The sequence below is a fragment of the Danio rerio genome, chromosome 10 (genome assembly GCF_049306965.1).
Source record: "Danio rerio strain Tuebingen ecotype United States chromosome 10, GRCz12tu, whole genome shotgun sequence".
NCBI classification, from domain to species: domain Eukaryota; kingdom Metazoa; phylum Chordata; class Actinopteri; order Cypriniformes; family Danionidae; genus Danio; species Danio rerio.
Window position 1 is genome coordinate 48,688,440 of NC_133185.1, and position 17,474 is coordinate 48,705,913.

The 17,474-nt window shown below is 37.3% G+C and overlaps 1 protein-coding gene across 1 annotated transcript in view; it reads left to right on the forward strand.

Annotated features, from left to right (window-relative positions):
• rasa1b (RAS p21 protein activator (GTPase activating protein) 1b) overlaps positions 1 to 17,474 on the forward strand; it is a 43,885-nt gene that overhangs the window by 19,603 nt on the left and 6,808 nt on the right. The window contains exons 12-25 of the mRNA XM_001921687.9: positions 258 to 414; positions 2,381 to 2,468; positions 3,490 to 3,570; positions 4,964 to 5,121; positions 5,202 to 5,278; positions 7,498 to 7,670; positions 7,947 to 8,106; positions 10,001 to 10,143; positions 10,288 to 10,403; positions 12,573 to 12,659; positions 15,042 to 15,109; positions 15,547 to 15,635; positions 15,721 to 15,798; positions 17,324 to 17,458. Of these exons, the coding sequence (XP_001921722.2) occupies positions 258 to 414; positions 2,381 to 2,468; positions 3,490 to 3,570; positions 4,964 to 5,121; positions 5,202 to 5,278; positions 7,498 to 7,670; positions 7,947 to 8,106; positions 10,001 to 10,143; positions 10,288 to 10,403; positions 12,573 to 12,659; positions 15,042 to 15,109; positions 15,547 to 15,635; positions 15,721 to 15,798; positions 17,324 to 17,458 (1,610 nt within the window). The remainder of the gene's footprint in view (positions 1 to 257; positions 415 to 2,380; positions 2,469 to 3,489; positions 3,571 to 4,963; positions 5,122 to 5,201; positions 5,279 to 7,497; positions 7,671 to 7,946; positions 8,107 to 10,000; positions 10,144 to 10,287; positions 10,404 to 12,572; positions 12,660 to 15,041; positions 15,110 to 15,546; positions 15,636 to 15,720; positions 15,799 to 17,323; positions 17,459 to 17,474) is intronic.

Sequence of the window (17,474 nt, forward strand, 5' to 3'; positions counted from 1 at the left end):
TCTGAGTAACATAAAATTTTAAAACAATACATAAATAAGTAAAATTCAAAATACGTGAAAATAATACATTTATATACAAATATAAACAAATAAATTGCAATAAATAACACTTATTCTACTTATATTCTTACTCTGTATTATTCTTCTGATGTTCTACTTAGTGAGACACCTTGTAAACATTCAATTTACAAAACATCAGAGCGATATTATTACTGATATTATTTTTCCAATATGATTTCTCTGTTTTGTTTTTAAAGGAAAAGGAAAAAGATGGAAAAATCTGTATTTTATCCTGGAGGGAAACGATTCGCAGCTCATCTACTTTGAGAGTGAGAAACGAGCCACGAAACCAAAGGGTTTGATCGACCTGAGTGTGTGTTCTGTGTACGAGGTCCATGACAGCATGTTTGGCAGGTGTGTGTGTGTGTGTTTTAGTTTCTGATTTTGTGCATCTACAGTTGAAGTCAGAATTATTAGCCTGAATTATTAGCCCCATGTATATTTTTCCCCTAATTTCTGTTTAGCAGAAAAGAAGATTTTTCTCAACACATTTCCACACTTAAAGGGCACCTATGGTGAAAATTCTACTTTTCGAGCTGTTTGGACAGACATTTGTGTAGGTATAGTTTACAGACCGTCATATTGTGTGAAATAAACACACCCAGTCGTTGTTTTTTCAATTTATCAACATAAAAACAGTGGACCAATTGGAGCGGTTTTCAAACCGACCACAACTTGACAGAGAAGTGCAGTCCCCCCACCCATCAATATTGATTGACAGCTCCGTATTAACATGTCTTGGTAGTCACGTGTATAATCATATCAACAAAACAGGACAAGCGCAAAGCAACCGGGAATAAAAGGTCTGTTCAGTTTGCTAGGATCATCAGTCATCATCAAATGTGATCAAGAGTAAGCTTCACATGTTTAAAATGTTTTAGAGCAGAGCATGTGTGTAATAAATTACAGCGATTTACTTAAACTTTACTTTATCAGCACAGCCGCGCGTCAAAACAATTATAAACGCTTCAATCCCAGTTTGTGGATGTTAAATCAGGTTTATTTTGTACATTAACATAACAGATACTCATACAGCAGTGGAGATTAACCTGTATCCTGTCACATATGCGTGCAAAAAGAGCGCAAACCTAAACGAGCGTGTTGTTATGTGTGTGTGTATCTGTGTGTGCGCGCGTGAACTTTGTAACGACATTGTGTGTGACTCTTCCTTGCAACTTAACACAATAAATGCATCAAATACTCATTGGGAAAGTTCTTACTGTAGTATTTCTCACCATCGCTAGGTGAGATCTGCTTCCTTTAAGTCTGTCTGTTGTCTGACGCAGCCGAGGGAGGAGATGAATGCACGTAGAAACGGTGGGCGGGGAGGACTAGCCTTAAAGGTGCAGTACAACAAAACCGCCACCTGGTGCAAAAACGGTATAGAATCTTATAAAAGGTATAATAAAAACCTGATGGGTGTTTTGAGCTGAAACTTTACAGACATATTCTATATTTAATCTGAAAAAAGGTGTAACCTAGGTGCTCTTTAATAGTTTTAATAACTCATTTCTAATAACTGATTTCTTTTCTCTTCGCTATGATGACAACACATATTAGACTAGATATTCTTTAAGACACTAGTATTCAGCTTAAAGTGACATTTAAAGGCTTCACTAGGGTAATTAGGGTAAAGTTAGGGTAATTAGGCAAGTCATTGTATAACAGTGGTTTGTTCTGGAGACAATCCAAAACTGGCATAGTAGCGCAGTAGGAAGTGCTGTCGCTTCACAGCAAGAAGGTAGCTGGTTCGAACCTCGGCTCAGATGGTGTTTATGTGAGGAGTTTGCATGTTCTCCCTGCGTTCACGTGGGTTTTCTCCGGGTGCTCCGGTTTCCCCTACAGTCCAAAGACATGCGGTACAGGTGAATTGGGTAGGCTAAATTGTGTGGGTGGATGTTTCCAAGAGATGGGTTGCGGCTGGAAGGGCATCCGCTGCGTAAAAACCTGCTGGATAAGTTGGCGGTTCATTCCGCTGTGGCGACCCGGGATTAATAAAGGGACTAAGCCGACAAGAAAATGAATGAATGAATGACAATTCAAAACTAATATTGCTTAAGTGGGCTAATAATATTACCTTAACATGGGTATAAAACAATTAAAAACTGCTTGTATTCTAGCCAAAATAAAAAAAATTAAAAAAAATATAGGTAATACTGTGAAAAATTCCTGAAACTCTGTTCAACATCATTTGGGAAATATTTGATAAAGAAAACAAAATACACAGGAGGGCGAAGGATTTTGACTTCAACTGTAGCAACTTTAGTTTCATGTGACCCACATTTGGGATTTATGTTTTTATTTTGGGGTTTCTTTGCAGGCCAAACTGTTTCCAGATAGTTGTGCAGCACTTTAGCGAGGAGCAGTGTATTTTTTATTTTGCAGGAGAGACGCCGGAACAAGCTGAGGTACCAGTGTTTTTTTAAGATATCACTTTAATTAAAAGTGAGAGTAAAGACATTTGCAGTGTTTTTCTTTTGATCTGTAGGTGCATTATATAATCGACCACCAACGTGTGATCCACTGTTAATCCTCTCTCACTATAAAACACATTTTATGAAGGTGAAATGTTAAAAACCAATAGTAAAGACAGGTGTTTATACTCCGAGCACTTTGATGGATGTTTTTATAAATGTTTCACCAGGAAGAATTTAATTTAATCTGAATTATTTATCTGAATTAAACATTGTAAATTGAACAAAAAAATTATTCAAATATAAAATTATTTAAATTTAAAAATATATCTGATATCTGAAGTATCGATGCTGAAAATTCAGCTTTAAATCACGAATAAATTCTAAATTAAAATGTCAAATTTTATGTGTAATAAGAAATAATTATTTGAAATTTGTTCAGACATTATGTTTGAATATTTTTTACAATATGTTTTAGTTTTTTATTTAATTGGATTCTATATTAATAAAAACATTAATTATTTTAAAGTCACATTACAAACTAAAACTAAATAAAGTTACATTACTACAATCTAAAAATAAAAACTAATTCAAACATCATTAAAGGGGAGCTATTGCAAAAAAATCACTTGTATAAGGGGTCTAAACACAGTTGTGTGGCAGCAGTGTGTGAATATATCCAGAATCTAATGGCAAAAACGTATTTATTTTTTTAATCATAAAAGTACTGCAGAAACACTTTAATTGACATTCTCCCTTTGTACGTGTCATCAGAGGGGGAAGCCTCACCCACTAGTGACAATCTCTCCCTCATTAGCATAGGAAGTTAGTCTTGTTTTTGAATCTGCCACTATGCTGACACACAGGCATTTGTAGCTCCGTGCATGGTTTGGATAGCCTAGTGTGAGTGCGCCCTAAAGTAGCACTGATGTGGTCCAGCAGCAATTAAGAAAATTTAATAATGATTAAATGGCACGCTGTAAATATGATTTCTGACACCTTTTTGACTGTGTAGGACTGGATGAAATGTCTGCAAACCTTCTGTAATAACCTTAGGAAGCCCGTCCAGCCATGTTCAAACAAACGCCTGCGTCAGGTAAACTCATTTTCTACTCATTTTTCTTCAAAAGTGTTACTCTAGGCTAGTTTTTAACAGCAGATGAAGCCCTAGGCAGTTTTTTTTACAGCAGACGGCGCTCTAGGCTAGTTTTTAATAGCAGATAGCGCCCTAGGCAATTTATTTCTTTTTTTTTTTTTTACAGCAGACAGCGCTCTAGGCTAGTTTTTAGCAGCAGACATCGCTTTAGGATAGTTTTTAACAGCAGAAAGTACCCTAGGCAATTTTTTTTTTCAGCAGGTGAAACTTTAGGCTAATTTTTAACAGCAGACAGTGCTCTAGGCTAGGTTTTAAACAACAGATGGCGCCATACCTGCCAACACTACCATTTTCCCGAGAGTCTTCCGTATTTCAGACCATCTCCCATATTGTTCTGTCTCCCGTAAATCTCCTGGAACAACACTCCATCATCTCAACAACATCTCCATACCCATACACTGCTCTTCACTTGCGCGCACCAAACACCCCATTTTCCCCCACTTTGCGCACACCGCCAGATTTACAGCAGATGGTACTTCAGGATAGTTTTTAACAACAGACAGCGCTGTAGGCTAGTTTTTAACAGAATATGGAACTCTAGGCTATTTGTAAACAGCAGATGGTGCTCTTGGCTAGGTTTTAAAGAGCAGATGGCGCTCTAGGCTAGTTTTTAAACAGCGGATGGTGCTCTAGGCTAGTTTTTAAACAGCGGATGGTGCTCTAGGCTAGTTTTTAAACAGCGGACAGCACTCTTGGCTAGTTTTTACATAACAGCAGATGGCGCTCTAGGCTAGTTTATAAACAGCAGACGGCAATCTAGCCTATTTTAAACAGCAGATGGCGCTCTAAGGTAGTTTTTAAACAGCAGATGGCGATCTAGGGTAGTTTTTAAACAGCAGCTGGTGCTCTAGGCTAGGTTTTAAAGAGTAGATAATGATCTAGGCTAGTTAGTAAACAGCAGCTGGTGATCTAGGCTAGTTTTTAAACAGCAGCTGGTGCTCTAGGCTAGGTTTTAAAGAGTAAATAATGATCTAGGCTAGTTTTTAAACAGCAGGTGGTGATCCAGGCTCGTTTTTAAACAGCAGACAACGCTCTAGGCTAGTTTTTAAACAGCAGAGGGTGCGCTAGGCTAGTTTTTTTAAACAGCAGATGTCACTCTAGGCTAGTTTTTAAACGACAGATGGTGATCTAGGCTATTTCAACAGCAAATGGCGATCTAGACTAGTTTTTTTTTAATACAGGAGTCTAGGCTATTTTTAAACAGCAGCTGGTGTTCTAGGCTAGTTTTTAATAGAGTCTCAAACAAACGCTTGTGTCAGGTAAACTCATTTTCTTTTCATCACGTTTATTATTACTTACTGCAGAGTTACTCCACCAGTGGTTCTCTTTACAGGTCAGCAGTTTATTTCTGAACGTCGAAGAGGCTCACAAACTTCCCAGTAAACACTTCACAAACGCCTACTGCAACATTTACCTAAACAGCATTCAGGTGGCAAAAACCCACCCGCGGGAAGGCCAGAACCCCGTGTGGACGGAGGAGTTCATTTTCGAGTAAACCAATGTTCATACCGATTTGATGTGAATTTTGTGATATTGTGCATCTTTATGAACGTGTCTATATACTCCTGCAGTGACCTGTCCAGCGAGATCAACAGGTTTGAGATCAGCCTGAGCAACAAGACCAAGAAAAGCAAAGAGAATGATATTTGTACGTTCTTTCATTTTGCTTCACTATTAAATAATCTGATTTTTATCAGCAGATGGCGCTCTAGGCTAGTTTTTAAACAGTAGACAGTGCACTGGGCTAGTTTTTAACAGCAGATAGTGCTTTAGGCTAGTTTTTACCAGCAGATGGCGCTTTAGGCTAGTTTTTAAACAGTAGACGGTGCTCTAGGCTAGTTTTTAACAGCAGATGGCGCTCTAGGATAGTTTTTAACAGCAGATGGTGCTCTAGGCTAGTTTTTAACAGCAGACGGCACTCTAGGCTAGTTTTTAAATAGTAGATGGTGCTCTAGGCTAATTTTCAACAACAGATGGCGCTCTAGGCTAGTTTTTAAACAGTAGATGGTGCTCTAGGCTAGTTTTTAACAGCAGATAACGTTCTAGGTTGATTTTTAACAGCAGATGGAGCTCTAGGCTAGTTTTTAACAGCAGATGATGCTCTAGGCTTGTTTTTAACAGCAGATGATGCTCTATGCTTGTTTTTAACAGCAGATGACGCTCTAGGCTTGTTTTTAAACAGTATATGAGGCTCTATGCTAGTTTTTAACAGCAGATGGCACTCTAGGCTAGTTTTTAAACAGTAGATGGTGCTCTTGGCTATTTTTTAACAACATATGGCGCTCTAAGCTAGTTTTTAAACAGTAGATGGTGCTCTTGGCTAGTTTTTAACAGCAGATGGCACTCTAGGCTAGTTTTTAAACAGTAGATGGTGCTCTTGGCTATTTTTTAACTGCAGATGGCGATCTAAGCTAGTTTTTAAACAGTAGATGGTGCTCTTGGCTATTTTTTAACAACATATGGCGCTCTAGGCTAGTTTTTAAACAGTAGATGGTGCTCTTGGCTAGTTTTTAACAGCAGATGGCACTCTAGGCTAGTTTTTAAACAGTAGATGGTGCTCTTGGCTAGTTTTTAACAGCAGAGGGCGTTCTAGGCTAGTTTTTAAACAGTAGACGGTGCTGTAGGTTAGTTTTTAACAGCAGATGGCACCCTAGGTTGATTTTTAACAGCAGATGGTGCTCTAGGCTAGTTTTTAACAGCAGATGGCGCTCTAGGTTGATTTTTAACAGCAGATGGTGCTCTAGGCTAGATTTTAAACAGCAGATGGAACTGTAGGCTAGTTTTTAACAGCAAATGGCGCTATTGGTTGATTTTTAACAGCAGATGGTGCTCTAGGCTAGTTTTTAAACAGTAGACCGTGCTGTAGGTTAGTTTTTAACAGCAGATGGCACTCTAGGTTGATTTTTAACAGCAGATGGTGCTCTAAGCTAGTTTTTAACAGCAAATGGCACTCTAGGTTGATTTTTAACAGCAGATTGTGCTCTAGGCTAGTTTTTCACTGCAGATGGCGCTATAGGTTTATGTTTAACAGCAGATGGCACTCTAGGCTAGTTTTTAAACAGCAGATGGTGCTCTAGGTTACCGTTTAAAAACACATGGCGCTCTAGGCTAGTTTGTAACAGCACATTTCATTCTAGGCTAGTTTTGAAACAGCAGATGATGCTCTAGGCTAGTTTTGAAACGGCAGATGATGCTCTAGGCTAGTTTTGAAACGGCAGATGGGGATCTTGGCTAATTTTTAAGCAACAGACGGTGCTCTAGGCTTGTTTCGAAACAACAGATAGCGCTCTAGGCTAGGTTTTAAACAGCAGATTGAGCTTTAAGCTTGTGTTTAACAGCATACGGCACTATAGGCTAGTGTGATACAGCAGCGCTTTTCTAGCGACACATTTCTGCTGGCACATTGGGTATATAGCGAGCATTTTCAGTTCATTCATATAAAGCAGGCACATGTCCAAAATTCGGTCCTGGAGAGCCGGAGTCCTGCACAGTTTAGTTCCAACCCCTACCAGACACACCTGGGGTAACTAGTCAAACTCTTACTAGGCTTTCTAGAAACATCCTTGCAGGTGTGTTGAGGCAAGCTAGAGCTAAAATCTGCAGGACACCGGCCCTCCAGGACCGAGTTTGGACACCCCTGATATAGAGGATGAATGTAAATGCCCACGCAGTGCATTATGGGATTGAAAGTGGCACAGAAAAGCATTGAGAGCAGCCAAGGGCATCAGAAAAGTTGGCTTAATGCAAATGTCAAGCGGAAAATGCCAGTGGCAACCAATCGCTGTGAAAAGTAGACAAGGCGAGATGTTGATGTGGAAATGTACCATCAGTCAAGTGTTTCGAATGTCGTCTGCTCTTCTTCTTCAGTGTTCATGTGCTGCCCGCTGTGTCGTCTTCAGAGGGGTCAAATCATCGACGAGTGGTTTCCTCTGAGTTCCCACGTGCCCCTGAAGAACGTGATGCCCAGTTCACTGCGGCTGAGGGTTCGATACTCTGTCGAGAAGATCATGCCTGTCGAGGTGTACAGTGAGCTAAAAGAGGTGCAGTTTCTTTCAGGACATACATATTCGCCTATTTTACATGATTACTATAAAAAAAATCATTGAATGAATTAATAAGCTCCATTTAGCCATCGTTTACAGTGAATATATAACAACTTATGGGCACAACTCTAAACCACTGCTTCTTTGTTGAGTTTGGTGTTGTGTGATGGTGTGTTCTGTTTTGTGTTGGATTGTTGTGTTGTGTGTTTGTTGTGTTATATCATGTCATGTGTTGTGTAATGGTGTAGTGTGTGTGTTTGTGTGTGCTATCAGCTGGTGGTGCTGAGGGATCTGCATGTGGTCAGTGCTCTGGCTCATGTGTGTGGACAGAAGCGCACTCTTCTGGCCAGCGTTCTGCTCCGCATCTTCAGACACCAGAACCAGGAGGCGCAGCTGCTCCGAGAACTCAACGACCGCGAGATCTGTGCTGAAGGTGCATTTTCTGATCCTTTCAGTTCATCACATACACACTGTATCTCAACTAGTGGGTTGCAAAAACATTAACAAAGAGTTACGCCCCATTCACACGGGGCGTCAGCGTCAACGCTTCCCATTCACTTTGAATGGGTGACTTCAGGCGTTGCCGAACTGCATTGTGGATCCATCTGCGCCGATTCAGAGGCGTTGCTCGCTGCAGAAGTTGGGACTAGATCAACTTTTCAAGCGCCGATGGAAGCGTCAGCCTATCAGATCGCTGTATGCAAATACACCAGATAGACAGTGGCCTATTGCTGACTGAATTATATTGGCTGACGGCTTACTACATTGCTGACTGAATTATATTGGCTTTATATATAAATAAATATAGGAAATACTATGTTATTTTTTTCTTGCTTGTTAAACAGCACTTTGGAATGTTCGAAAGAGAAGGATGAGGGCTTTTAAGGGCCTACTCACACTATGCCATCTGTACCGTGCCCAGGCCCGTTTCCCGGATCGTTTGAAAAGTGTGAGTGCGCTGAATCGGGCTCAAGCACGGTTCACTTGGCCGGCCCTGGCTCGGTTGGAAGAGGTGTGCCTGAGCGCGGTTCTCTTGGGCTTCGGCGCGGTACGCTTGTGTGTGAGTGCAAAACGCGCCAAAGCCCGAAACTGAAAGCGATAGGTGACTTTTAAAGGGTTGTTTCATATGGATTTATTGATCATTCTTACTGTTCAGTGATCGCAAACTGCCGTAGTTTATTAAAGATGCAAACTCCTCACAGCATGACAGCTGCGCGCCTTCAGCAGACCTCCTCATTCCTGCAGCACGAGGGCTTTTTGACTGTTTATGAGCGCCAAAAGTGGCGGATCTGTCCGGTGAAATATCTGACTGCGTGTCACCGCATCCCTAAGGACTGTTTGGCGAAATATTTGACTGCATGTTACTGCATATCAAACGACTGAAACGATATAACTAGAGAAATCGCCACTGTGCTGCTGGGTGAGAGCGTATGGCAAGCCGTTTTAGCATTTAAACCTTGTTCTGACTCCATAAATATATTTAGAGATATCTCTAATTATATTTTGACTAGTCATAATTATAATTCCACTACTCAGAATGACAATTAGAGATATCTGCAATTACAATTGTACTATTACGAAATCAGATTGGAGATATCTGCAAATATATTATGACTGACTAGTCATATTCCTCCATTGACTTCCATTGAAAAATATTTGCAGATATCTCTAAATGAATTTTGACTATTCAAAAATCTAATTTAAGATATCTACAACTGTAATTTGACTATTAGTAAATTAATTAAAGATATCTTCAAATATATTTGTAAATATCTCTAAATATGACGAATTAAAGATATCTCCAAATGTATTATGACTAGTAAGAACTCAGTTAGAGATATCTCTAATTACAATTGTGACTAGTCAACTCATTTAGAGATATCTGCAAATATTTTTCAATGGAAGTCAATGGAGGAATATGACTAGTCATAATATATTTGCAGATATCTCCAATCTGATTTCGTACTAGTACAATTGTAATTGCAGATATCTCTAATTGTCATTCTGAGTAGTGGAATTATAATTATGACTAGTCAAAATATAATTAGAGATATCTCTAAATATATTTATGGAGTCAGAACAAAGATTTAAATGCTAAAAAGGCTTGCCATAGAGAGCGCTTCTCACTGAACAGAGCAGCAGCGATGACGTAAGCGTGCCGAGGCCCGATATGGTGCGAGCGCGGGCCGTCGGGGGAGACGGGAGGGGGGACAAGCGTGCTTTGGCCCGGTTCGAGGCAACTGTACCTAGTGTGAGTACGGCCTTAGTAGTCTTCAACTGTTTATATTGAACATAGAGTGGTGTTCAGTGAGCTGTGTGTTTTCCAGATGAAGCCACGACTCTGTTTCGCGCCACGACGCTGGCCAGCACTCTGATGGAGCAGTACATGAAGGCCACGGCCACACCGTTCGTCCACCACGCGCTCAAAGACTCCATCCTGAAGATCATGGACTCCAGGCAGTCCTGTGAGGTACAGCATTCACAGGTCCACACACTTCTCTTCCGCTGCTTTTTCTTTGTGAACGTTGTGCTGGAGTTTAACGACGGTCATTTTAATTATGAAGGCCATTATAAATGCTGCTTTTCTCTGTCTCATGTTTGGTGTGTAAATCAGCTGAATCCCTCAAAGCTGGAGAAGAACGAGGATGTGAATGTGAATCTGGCTCATCTGCTGAGCATCGTGTCGGAGCTGCTGGAGAAAATATTCATGGCTGCGGAAATCCTCCCTCCGTGAGTCTCTCAGCTCTATGAGATATACAAGTACTTTATGATGATGAAGCCTTGATTTGTCTCATTCACTCTTACATGCAGCCAAATTGCACCCCCCCTCGATCATTACGCAAACATCACACATCACACATTCCAGGGAAAGACAGTTCAGACAAGAGGTAGCTTTTAGAAAGAGAGGAAAGAAGATGCATTTGAGAAGAGAGAAATAAAAGAAAATAACCCCTAATTCATAACTGCCCTAATTCAAGGAAAGTGTGAGATCAAGGGGGAAAAAGGCCCTAGCAACCAAGCTTATAAACACATAGACATAGCATTGCAACAGGGGATGGGAACAGGGGATGTGGATGAGTCTGATGAAGGCGGCAGCCATCTGGTCCTGCCACTTAGGGAGCGCTGGTCACAGACCTGTCTACCCACACCGGTGGGTGAAAACACATAAAGGCATGTGATGCGGGGCTAGGTAGTGGTTGTCTATCTGAAGCTTTGTACATGTGGGTGTGTAAGCCTGTAGAGTCTCAACAGATAGTACATACTGTAATGTTTTAAATCATACTGTAGTTAAGTACTCTAATATATGTGTTGTGGTGATTCTATAGTTGCTATGGTAACGCAACAGCTCTAGTAATATAAACAAGTTAGTCTGTTTTGGTGATTCTATAGTTGCTATGGTAACACAACTATAGGATTTTAAAGAAATTAATCTGTCATGATAATTTTATAGTTGCTATAGTAACACAACAACTACAGTAAACAAATGAATCTGTTGTGGTGATTTTATAGTTGCTATGGTAACAACAACTACAGTAAACAATTGAATCTGTTGTGGTGATTTTATAGTTGCTATGGTAACACAACAACTACAGTAAACAAATGAATCTGTTGTGGTGATTTTATAGTTGCTATGGTAACAACAACTACAGTAAACAATTGAATCTGTTGTGGTGATTTTATAGTTGCTATGGTAACACAACAACTACAGTAAACAAATGAATCTGTTGTGGTGATTCTATAGTTGCTATGGTAACAACAACTAGAGTAATATAAACAAATTAATATGTTGAGGTGCTATGGTAACGCAACAATTTCAGTAATAGGAACAGTTATTCTGTTGTGTTGATTCTATAGTTGCTATGGTAACAAGAACTATAGTAAAATAAACAAATTAATTTGTTGTGGCAATTTTGTAGTTGCTATGGCAACACAACAACTATAGTAATATAAACAAATTAATCTGTTGTGGTGATTCTATAATTGCTATGGCAACACAACTATAGTAATATAAACAAATTAATATGTTGTGGCGATTCTGTTGTTGCTATGGTAACACAACTACTATAGTAATATAAACAAATGAATCTGTTGTGGTGATTCTATAGTTGCTATGGCAACACAACTATAGAAATATAAACAAATTAATCTGTTGTGGTGATTCTATAATTGCTATGGCAACACAACTATAGTAATATAAACAAATTATTATGTTGTGGCGATTCTGTTGTTGCTATGGTAACACAACTACTATAGTAATATAAACAAATGAATCTGTTGTGGTGATTCTATAGTTGCTATGGCAACACAACTATAGAAATATAAACAAATTATTATATGTTGTGGTGATTCTGTTGTTGCTATGGTAACACAACTACTACAGTAATATAAACAAATGAATCTGTTGTGGTGATTCTATAGTTGCTATGGCAACACAACTATAGAAATATAAACAAATTAATATGTTGTGGTGATTCTGTTGTTGCTATGGTAACACAACTAGTAAATTAATATAAACAAATGAATCTGTTGTGGTGATACTATAGTTCCTATAGTAACACACCTACTAAAGTTATGTAAACGAATTAATTTGCTGTGGTGATTATGTAGTTACTTTAGTAACTAGTAATATATAACAGTTGACCCAATACTGTATGTATAACTATAAGGGTATATTATGCTACTGAATACTAAAGTATACTACAGTATTTATGAGTTTATCAGTTGACTATATTTAATACTACAGTACACTGGAGTGTTCATTAACCGAAATTTAGATACTTCAAATATATAAAGTATGGTATGGTTAAAACACTAGATTTTACTATAATTTACTTTTTTTTCTTAATGGAAAATGTGGCAGAATGGGGTTTTATGCGTGTTGGTGGCTTTTTTTTGCAGGACTCTCAGGTTCATTTACGGGTGTTTACAAAAAGCTGTGGAGCAAAAATGGCCCAGAAACACCACCATGAGGACTAGAGTTGTAAGGTATGGTTCTATTGCAGGACATTGCGAATTTATTTGTATTTAGTTTCATTTAAAAATTAAATAATAAATTAAAATAAATAATAATATAATGTACAGTTGTACAGTTATTAGCCCTCCCATAAAATGTAATTTATTTTTTCCAATATTTTTCTTTAAAATATGTTTTTTTTTGTTTGCCTAAAATAAAAAATAATAATGATTAAATGTTTTTTTTTTTTTTTTAGCCAATAGGTCAATATTATTAGCCCCCTCAAGAAATATAATTTTTCAGTTGGCAACATAACTAACTAATGTTGTCCAGTGACTTGCCTAATTACACTAACTTGCCTAATTAACCTAGTTAAGTCTTTAAATGTCAATTTAAGCCGAATACTAGTATATTGCAAAATAATGAAATATTATGTGCTGTCATCATGACAAAGGCAAGGCAAGTTTATTTATATAGCACACAGTGGCAATAAAAAAGTGCTTTGCATAAACAGGAAAAAGAGACACGTATAAATAAAATACAATTAAATAAAACAAAAACAGATGAAAACAGCATAAAGACAGTTTTTCCATGTTCCCAAACACCGTTGTATCATATTTTCTCACTTTACTCTGGGACTTCCCCATTCTGGTGATCACTATTGAACGTATCGAACAGATTTTATTTTTCACCTAAGATCGAAAAGTTGAGCTTTACAGCTCTAATTCTGTGCCTCCCAATTTCAACTTTCTTCAGGAACAAAGACAAAATAATTTAATTATTAGAAAAGATTGATTAAATCTATTGTTTAAAAATGTGTATATTTTCTCTGATAAACAGCACTTGGGAAATATTTGTAAATGATTACGATTTTACGGGAGAGCTAATCTGTTTTTCAATAATACATTTAATTATTTGAAGAAATATATCCAAATTCTATATTACAAAAATCTATACATTTTAGAAAATTAGGATTAATACCACACCTGAAAGCTGAATAAATGTTGATGGTTTAAGACAATATTCGGCTGATGTTGAACTACAGAAAATCTGGAATCTGAGAGTTAAAAAAATCGAAATAATGATAAAATCTATTTTAGAATTTAACTAGATTATTAAAGATTGAGAACAAACTTTGAGGCTGGTTTGTGAAAGCCTGTTGGTAATAGTTTATTTAGTTTAAACAGTTTTTAAAAATATGAAATGATAGATAGATAGATAGATAGATAGATAGATAGATAGATAGATAGATAGATAGATAGATAGATAGATAGATAGATAGATAGATAGATAGATAGATAGATAGATAGATAGATAGATAGATAGATAGATAGATAGATAGATAGATAGATAGATAGATAGATAGATAGATAGATAGATGTGCTAGCATGAGTCAAACAAGCCAACCCCTGCTTCTCTGCGATGTTCTGATGCTGAGATACAGCTGTTGTTATATAGTTGCTAGGTAAGTCTGTTTTGTTGCTATGGAGTTGATTGACAGCTTAGACTGATAATGGATCAAAGCTTCTTGCCAGTATGAACAGTTAAATACAACCCCCATATCTCTATATCACTGCAGCATGACGATATCAATATGAACCTCTATAATGGCAGTCTATGGGACCGTTGCTAGGGTCCAGTATCTGGTTGTTAGGGTGTGGCTAGAAAGTTAAAAGCTCATCAGTTATTGGTAGTTTGGTAGTCTGAGTTAAATGAGCCCAGTGAGAAGTCTGTGCGACAGTCTGATGTAGAGTTATGAGCTCACAAAGTTTGACCCAATGTAAAGTCAATGACAGTTTTTTTGCAGTGAAAGTGTATGGGACAGTTTCTAGGGTCCCAAAAGTGGTTGCTAGGGCGTGGCCAGAAAGTTAAAAGCTCATCAGTTATTGGCAGTTAGTTAGTCTGAGTTAAATGAGCCCAGTTAGAAGTCTGTGTGACAGTCAGAGTTATGAGGTCACGAAGTTTGGTCCAATGTTAAGTCAATGGGAATTTTTCCGACGGTCCCGGGACATTTTTCGGAAAACCGAAAGTCGAATCAGTCGGAAAATATATAGCTACCCAAGTCAGACCAGTTTGGAGGTCTGGTGTGAGTTTGGTGGTCATAGCTCGAAAGCTCTAGAAGGAGATAGAGTTTAATTTTTGGTCTCAGAAGAAAAATAGGATAACAGTAGTCTGGCTTGCTACAATTCCTAGCAAAGCATATTAATAATAAAAAATAGGGTTTTATATATTTATGGTAATGAATTCTGAAAATGTCTTCATGAAGCATAATCTTTACGTAATCTAATACATTTTGGCTTAAAAGAAAAATATGCAATTTTGGCAATATATTGTTGTATATTGCTATAAATGCACCATGCATTGTGCCCTAATGTCGCATTATTTAAACTAATCTATTGTTTTATGTTTTCCAGTGGATTTGTCTTTCTCAGATTGATCTGTCCTGCAATTGTCAACCCAAGAATATTTAACATCATTGCTGGTGAGCTGCTTCAGACTGTATTTATTTATTTATTTTTTACAGTCTTTAAAGGGACAGTTCACCCAAAAATGTCAATTCTCCAATAAACAGTACTGTGCAAAAGTCCTAAGCGCTATACCAGCTTTGTTGGCCTTAGAATTTTGCACAATATACAATATTCTTCATTATACCATCACCAAAACAACAGATTTGATGTTGGCCTAAAACTTTTGCACTGTATATCAAACCAAAATCCAAAATATAGCAATGTCAATTTTTTTCCAATAGCGTGCAGTGGACTAATCGGAAGAGCTTAGAGGCGGAACAACCATAACAAGCTTCTGCTTACAGGCTCTCAGTGGCTGTTTCCGAACACCCGTCATGCTTATGCAGTGTTTTTTTCCCAAAAACCATTGCCTGTCACATTTTTATAAGCAATTTCTTATGTGTGTGTGTAGATCCTCCGTCTCCTGTCGCTTCACGGACTCTCACTTTAGTGGCCAAAGCGGTGCAGAATCTGGCCAACCTGGTGGAGTTTGGTGCCAAAGTAAGAACAAACACTTTCTGAAGTGCGTTTCAGTAGATGTTACAGATTTCGTCAGAATCTGCATGATTTGATTCTCTCTTCTCAGGAGCCGTACATGGAGGGAGTGAATCCATTCATCAAGAGCAACAAACACAGAATGATCCTGTTTCTGGACGAGCTCGGGGTTAGTCATCCATTACAGAGATGCTTTGTTTTGTTACAGATGTTTGTGGTAGACACAATTAGCATATTATTATTAATATTAGCATCATTCATTTATAATATTATTATTAATTAATAATTAGATACAAAACAATTAGTTATTCAACATAAGCATAATTATTGTGCCATGAACATTTAAAAGTATGGTAAAATGATAGCGAAATAGAGAATACTATGGTGAAAATATACAGAAATACAGAATACTGTGGTAAATTTTTTCAGAAATATAGATTATTATGGTAAAATGATAGTGAAATATAGAATATAATGGTGAAATGATAGTGAAATACAGAATAGTGTGGTAAAATGATAGTGAAATACAAAACAGTGTGGTAAATGATACAGAAATATAGAATAGTATGGTAAAATGAAAGTGAAATAGAGAATAGTATGGTAAAATGATAGCGAAATAGAGAATAGTATGGTGAAATGATAGTAAAATACAGAATACTACGGTGAAAATATACAATAATACAGAATAATGTGGTAAATTGTTTCAGAAATATAGATTATTATGGTAAACTGATACAGAAATATATAATAGTATGGTAAAATGATAGTAAAATACAGAACAGTGTGGTAAAATGAAAGTCAAATCTAGAATAGTGTGGTAAAATGATACAGAAATACAAAATAATGTGGTAAAATGATACAGAAATACAGAATAATGTGGTAAAATGATACAGAAATACAGAATAATGTGGTAAAATGATACAGAAATACAGAATAATGTGGTAAAATGATACAGAAATACAGAATAATGTGGTAAAATGATACAGAAATACGGATTAATGTGGTAAAATGATACAGAAATACAGAATAATGTGGTAAAATGATACAGAAATACAGAATAGTGTGGTAAAATGATAGTGAAATATAAAATATTATGGTAAAATGATACAGAAATGTAGAATAGTGTGGTAAAATTATAGTAAAATACAGAATATTATGGTGAAATGATAAAGAAATACAGAATAATGTGGTAAAATGATTGTATAATACAGAACAGTGTGGTAAATGATACAGAAATAAAGAATAATGTGGTAAAATGATTGTAAAATACAGAATAATGTGGTGAAATGATACAGAAATACAGATTAATGTGGTAAAATAATAGTAAAATACAGAATAGTGTGGTGAAATGATACAGAAATAATACTGATGATCTTCAAATTGGGCGCCAGATCCCCATAATCCACATCTATTCATAACATTCAGTCTTTTCTTCAAGTCTGTTGAGAAATCTTGCTGTAATATTGATGTTGTGAGTTTAATGTGTGTGTAAGAGGTTAAGGAAATGCAGAATATTAGGGTAAAATGATACAGAAATAACACAAATGATCCTCCAGAGGGCGCCAGATCCCTTTAATCGACACCCATCAGCAGCATTTTTACAGTCTTTTCAAAAACACAGTCTATTCTTTATTTCTGTGCTGAAAGCGTGCAGTAATATTGATGTTGTGTGTTAAATGTGTGTGTGTGTTCAGAAGGTGTCTGAGCTGCCAGAGCCCACAGAGCACTTTAACACAGATGTGGCTCGAGATCTGGCTGCTCTGCATCAGCTCTGCGTCACACATCTGGATGAGCTGCGGACGCTGAGCAACGACAGAGGAGCACAGCAGGTACAGCATTAATAAG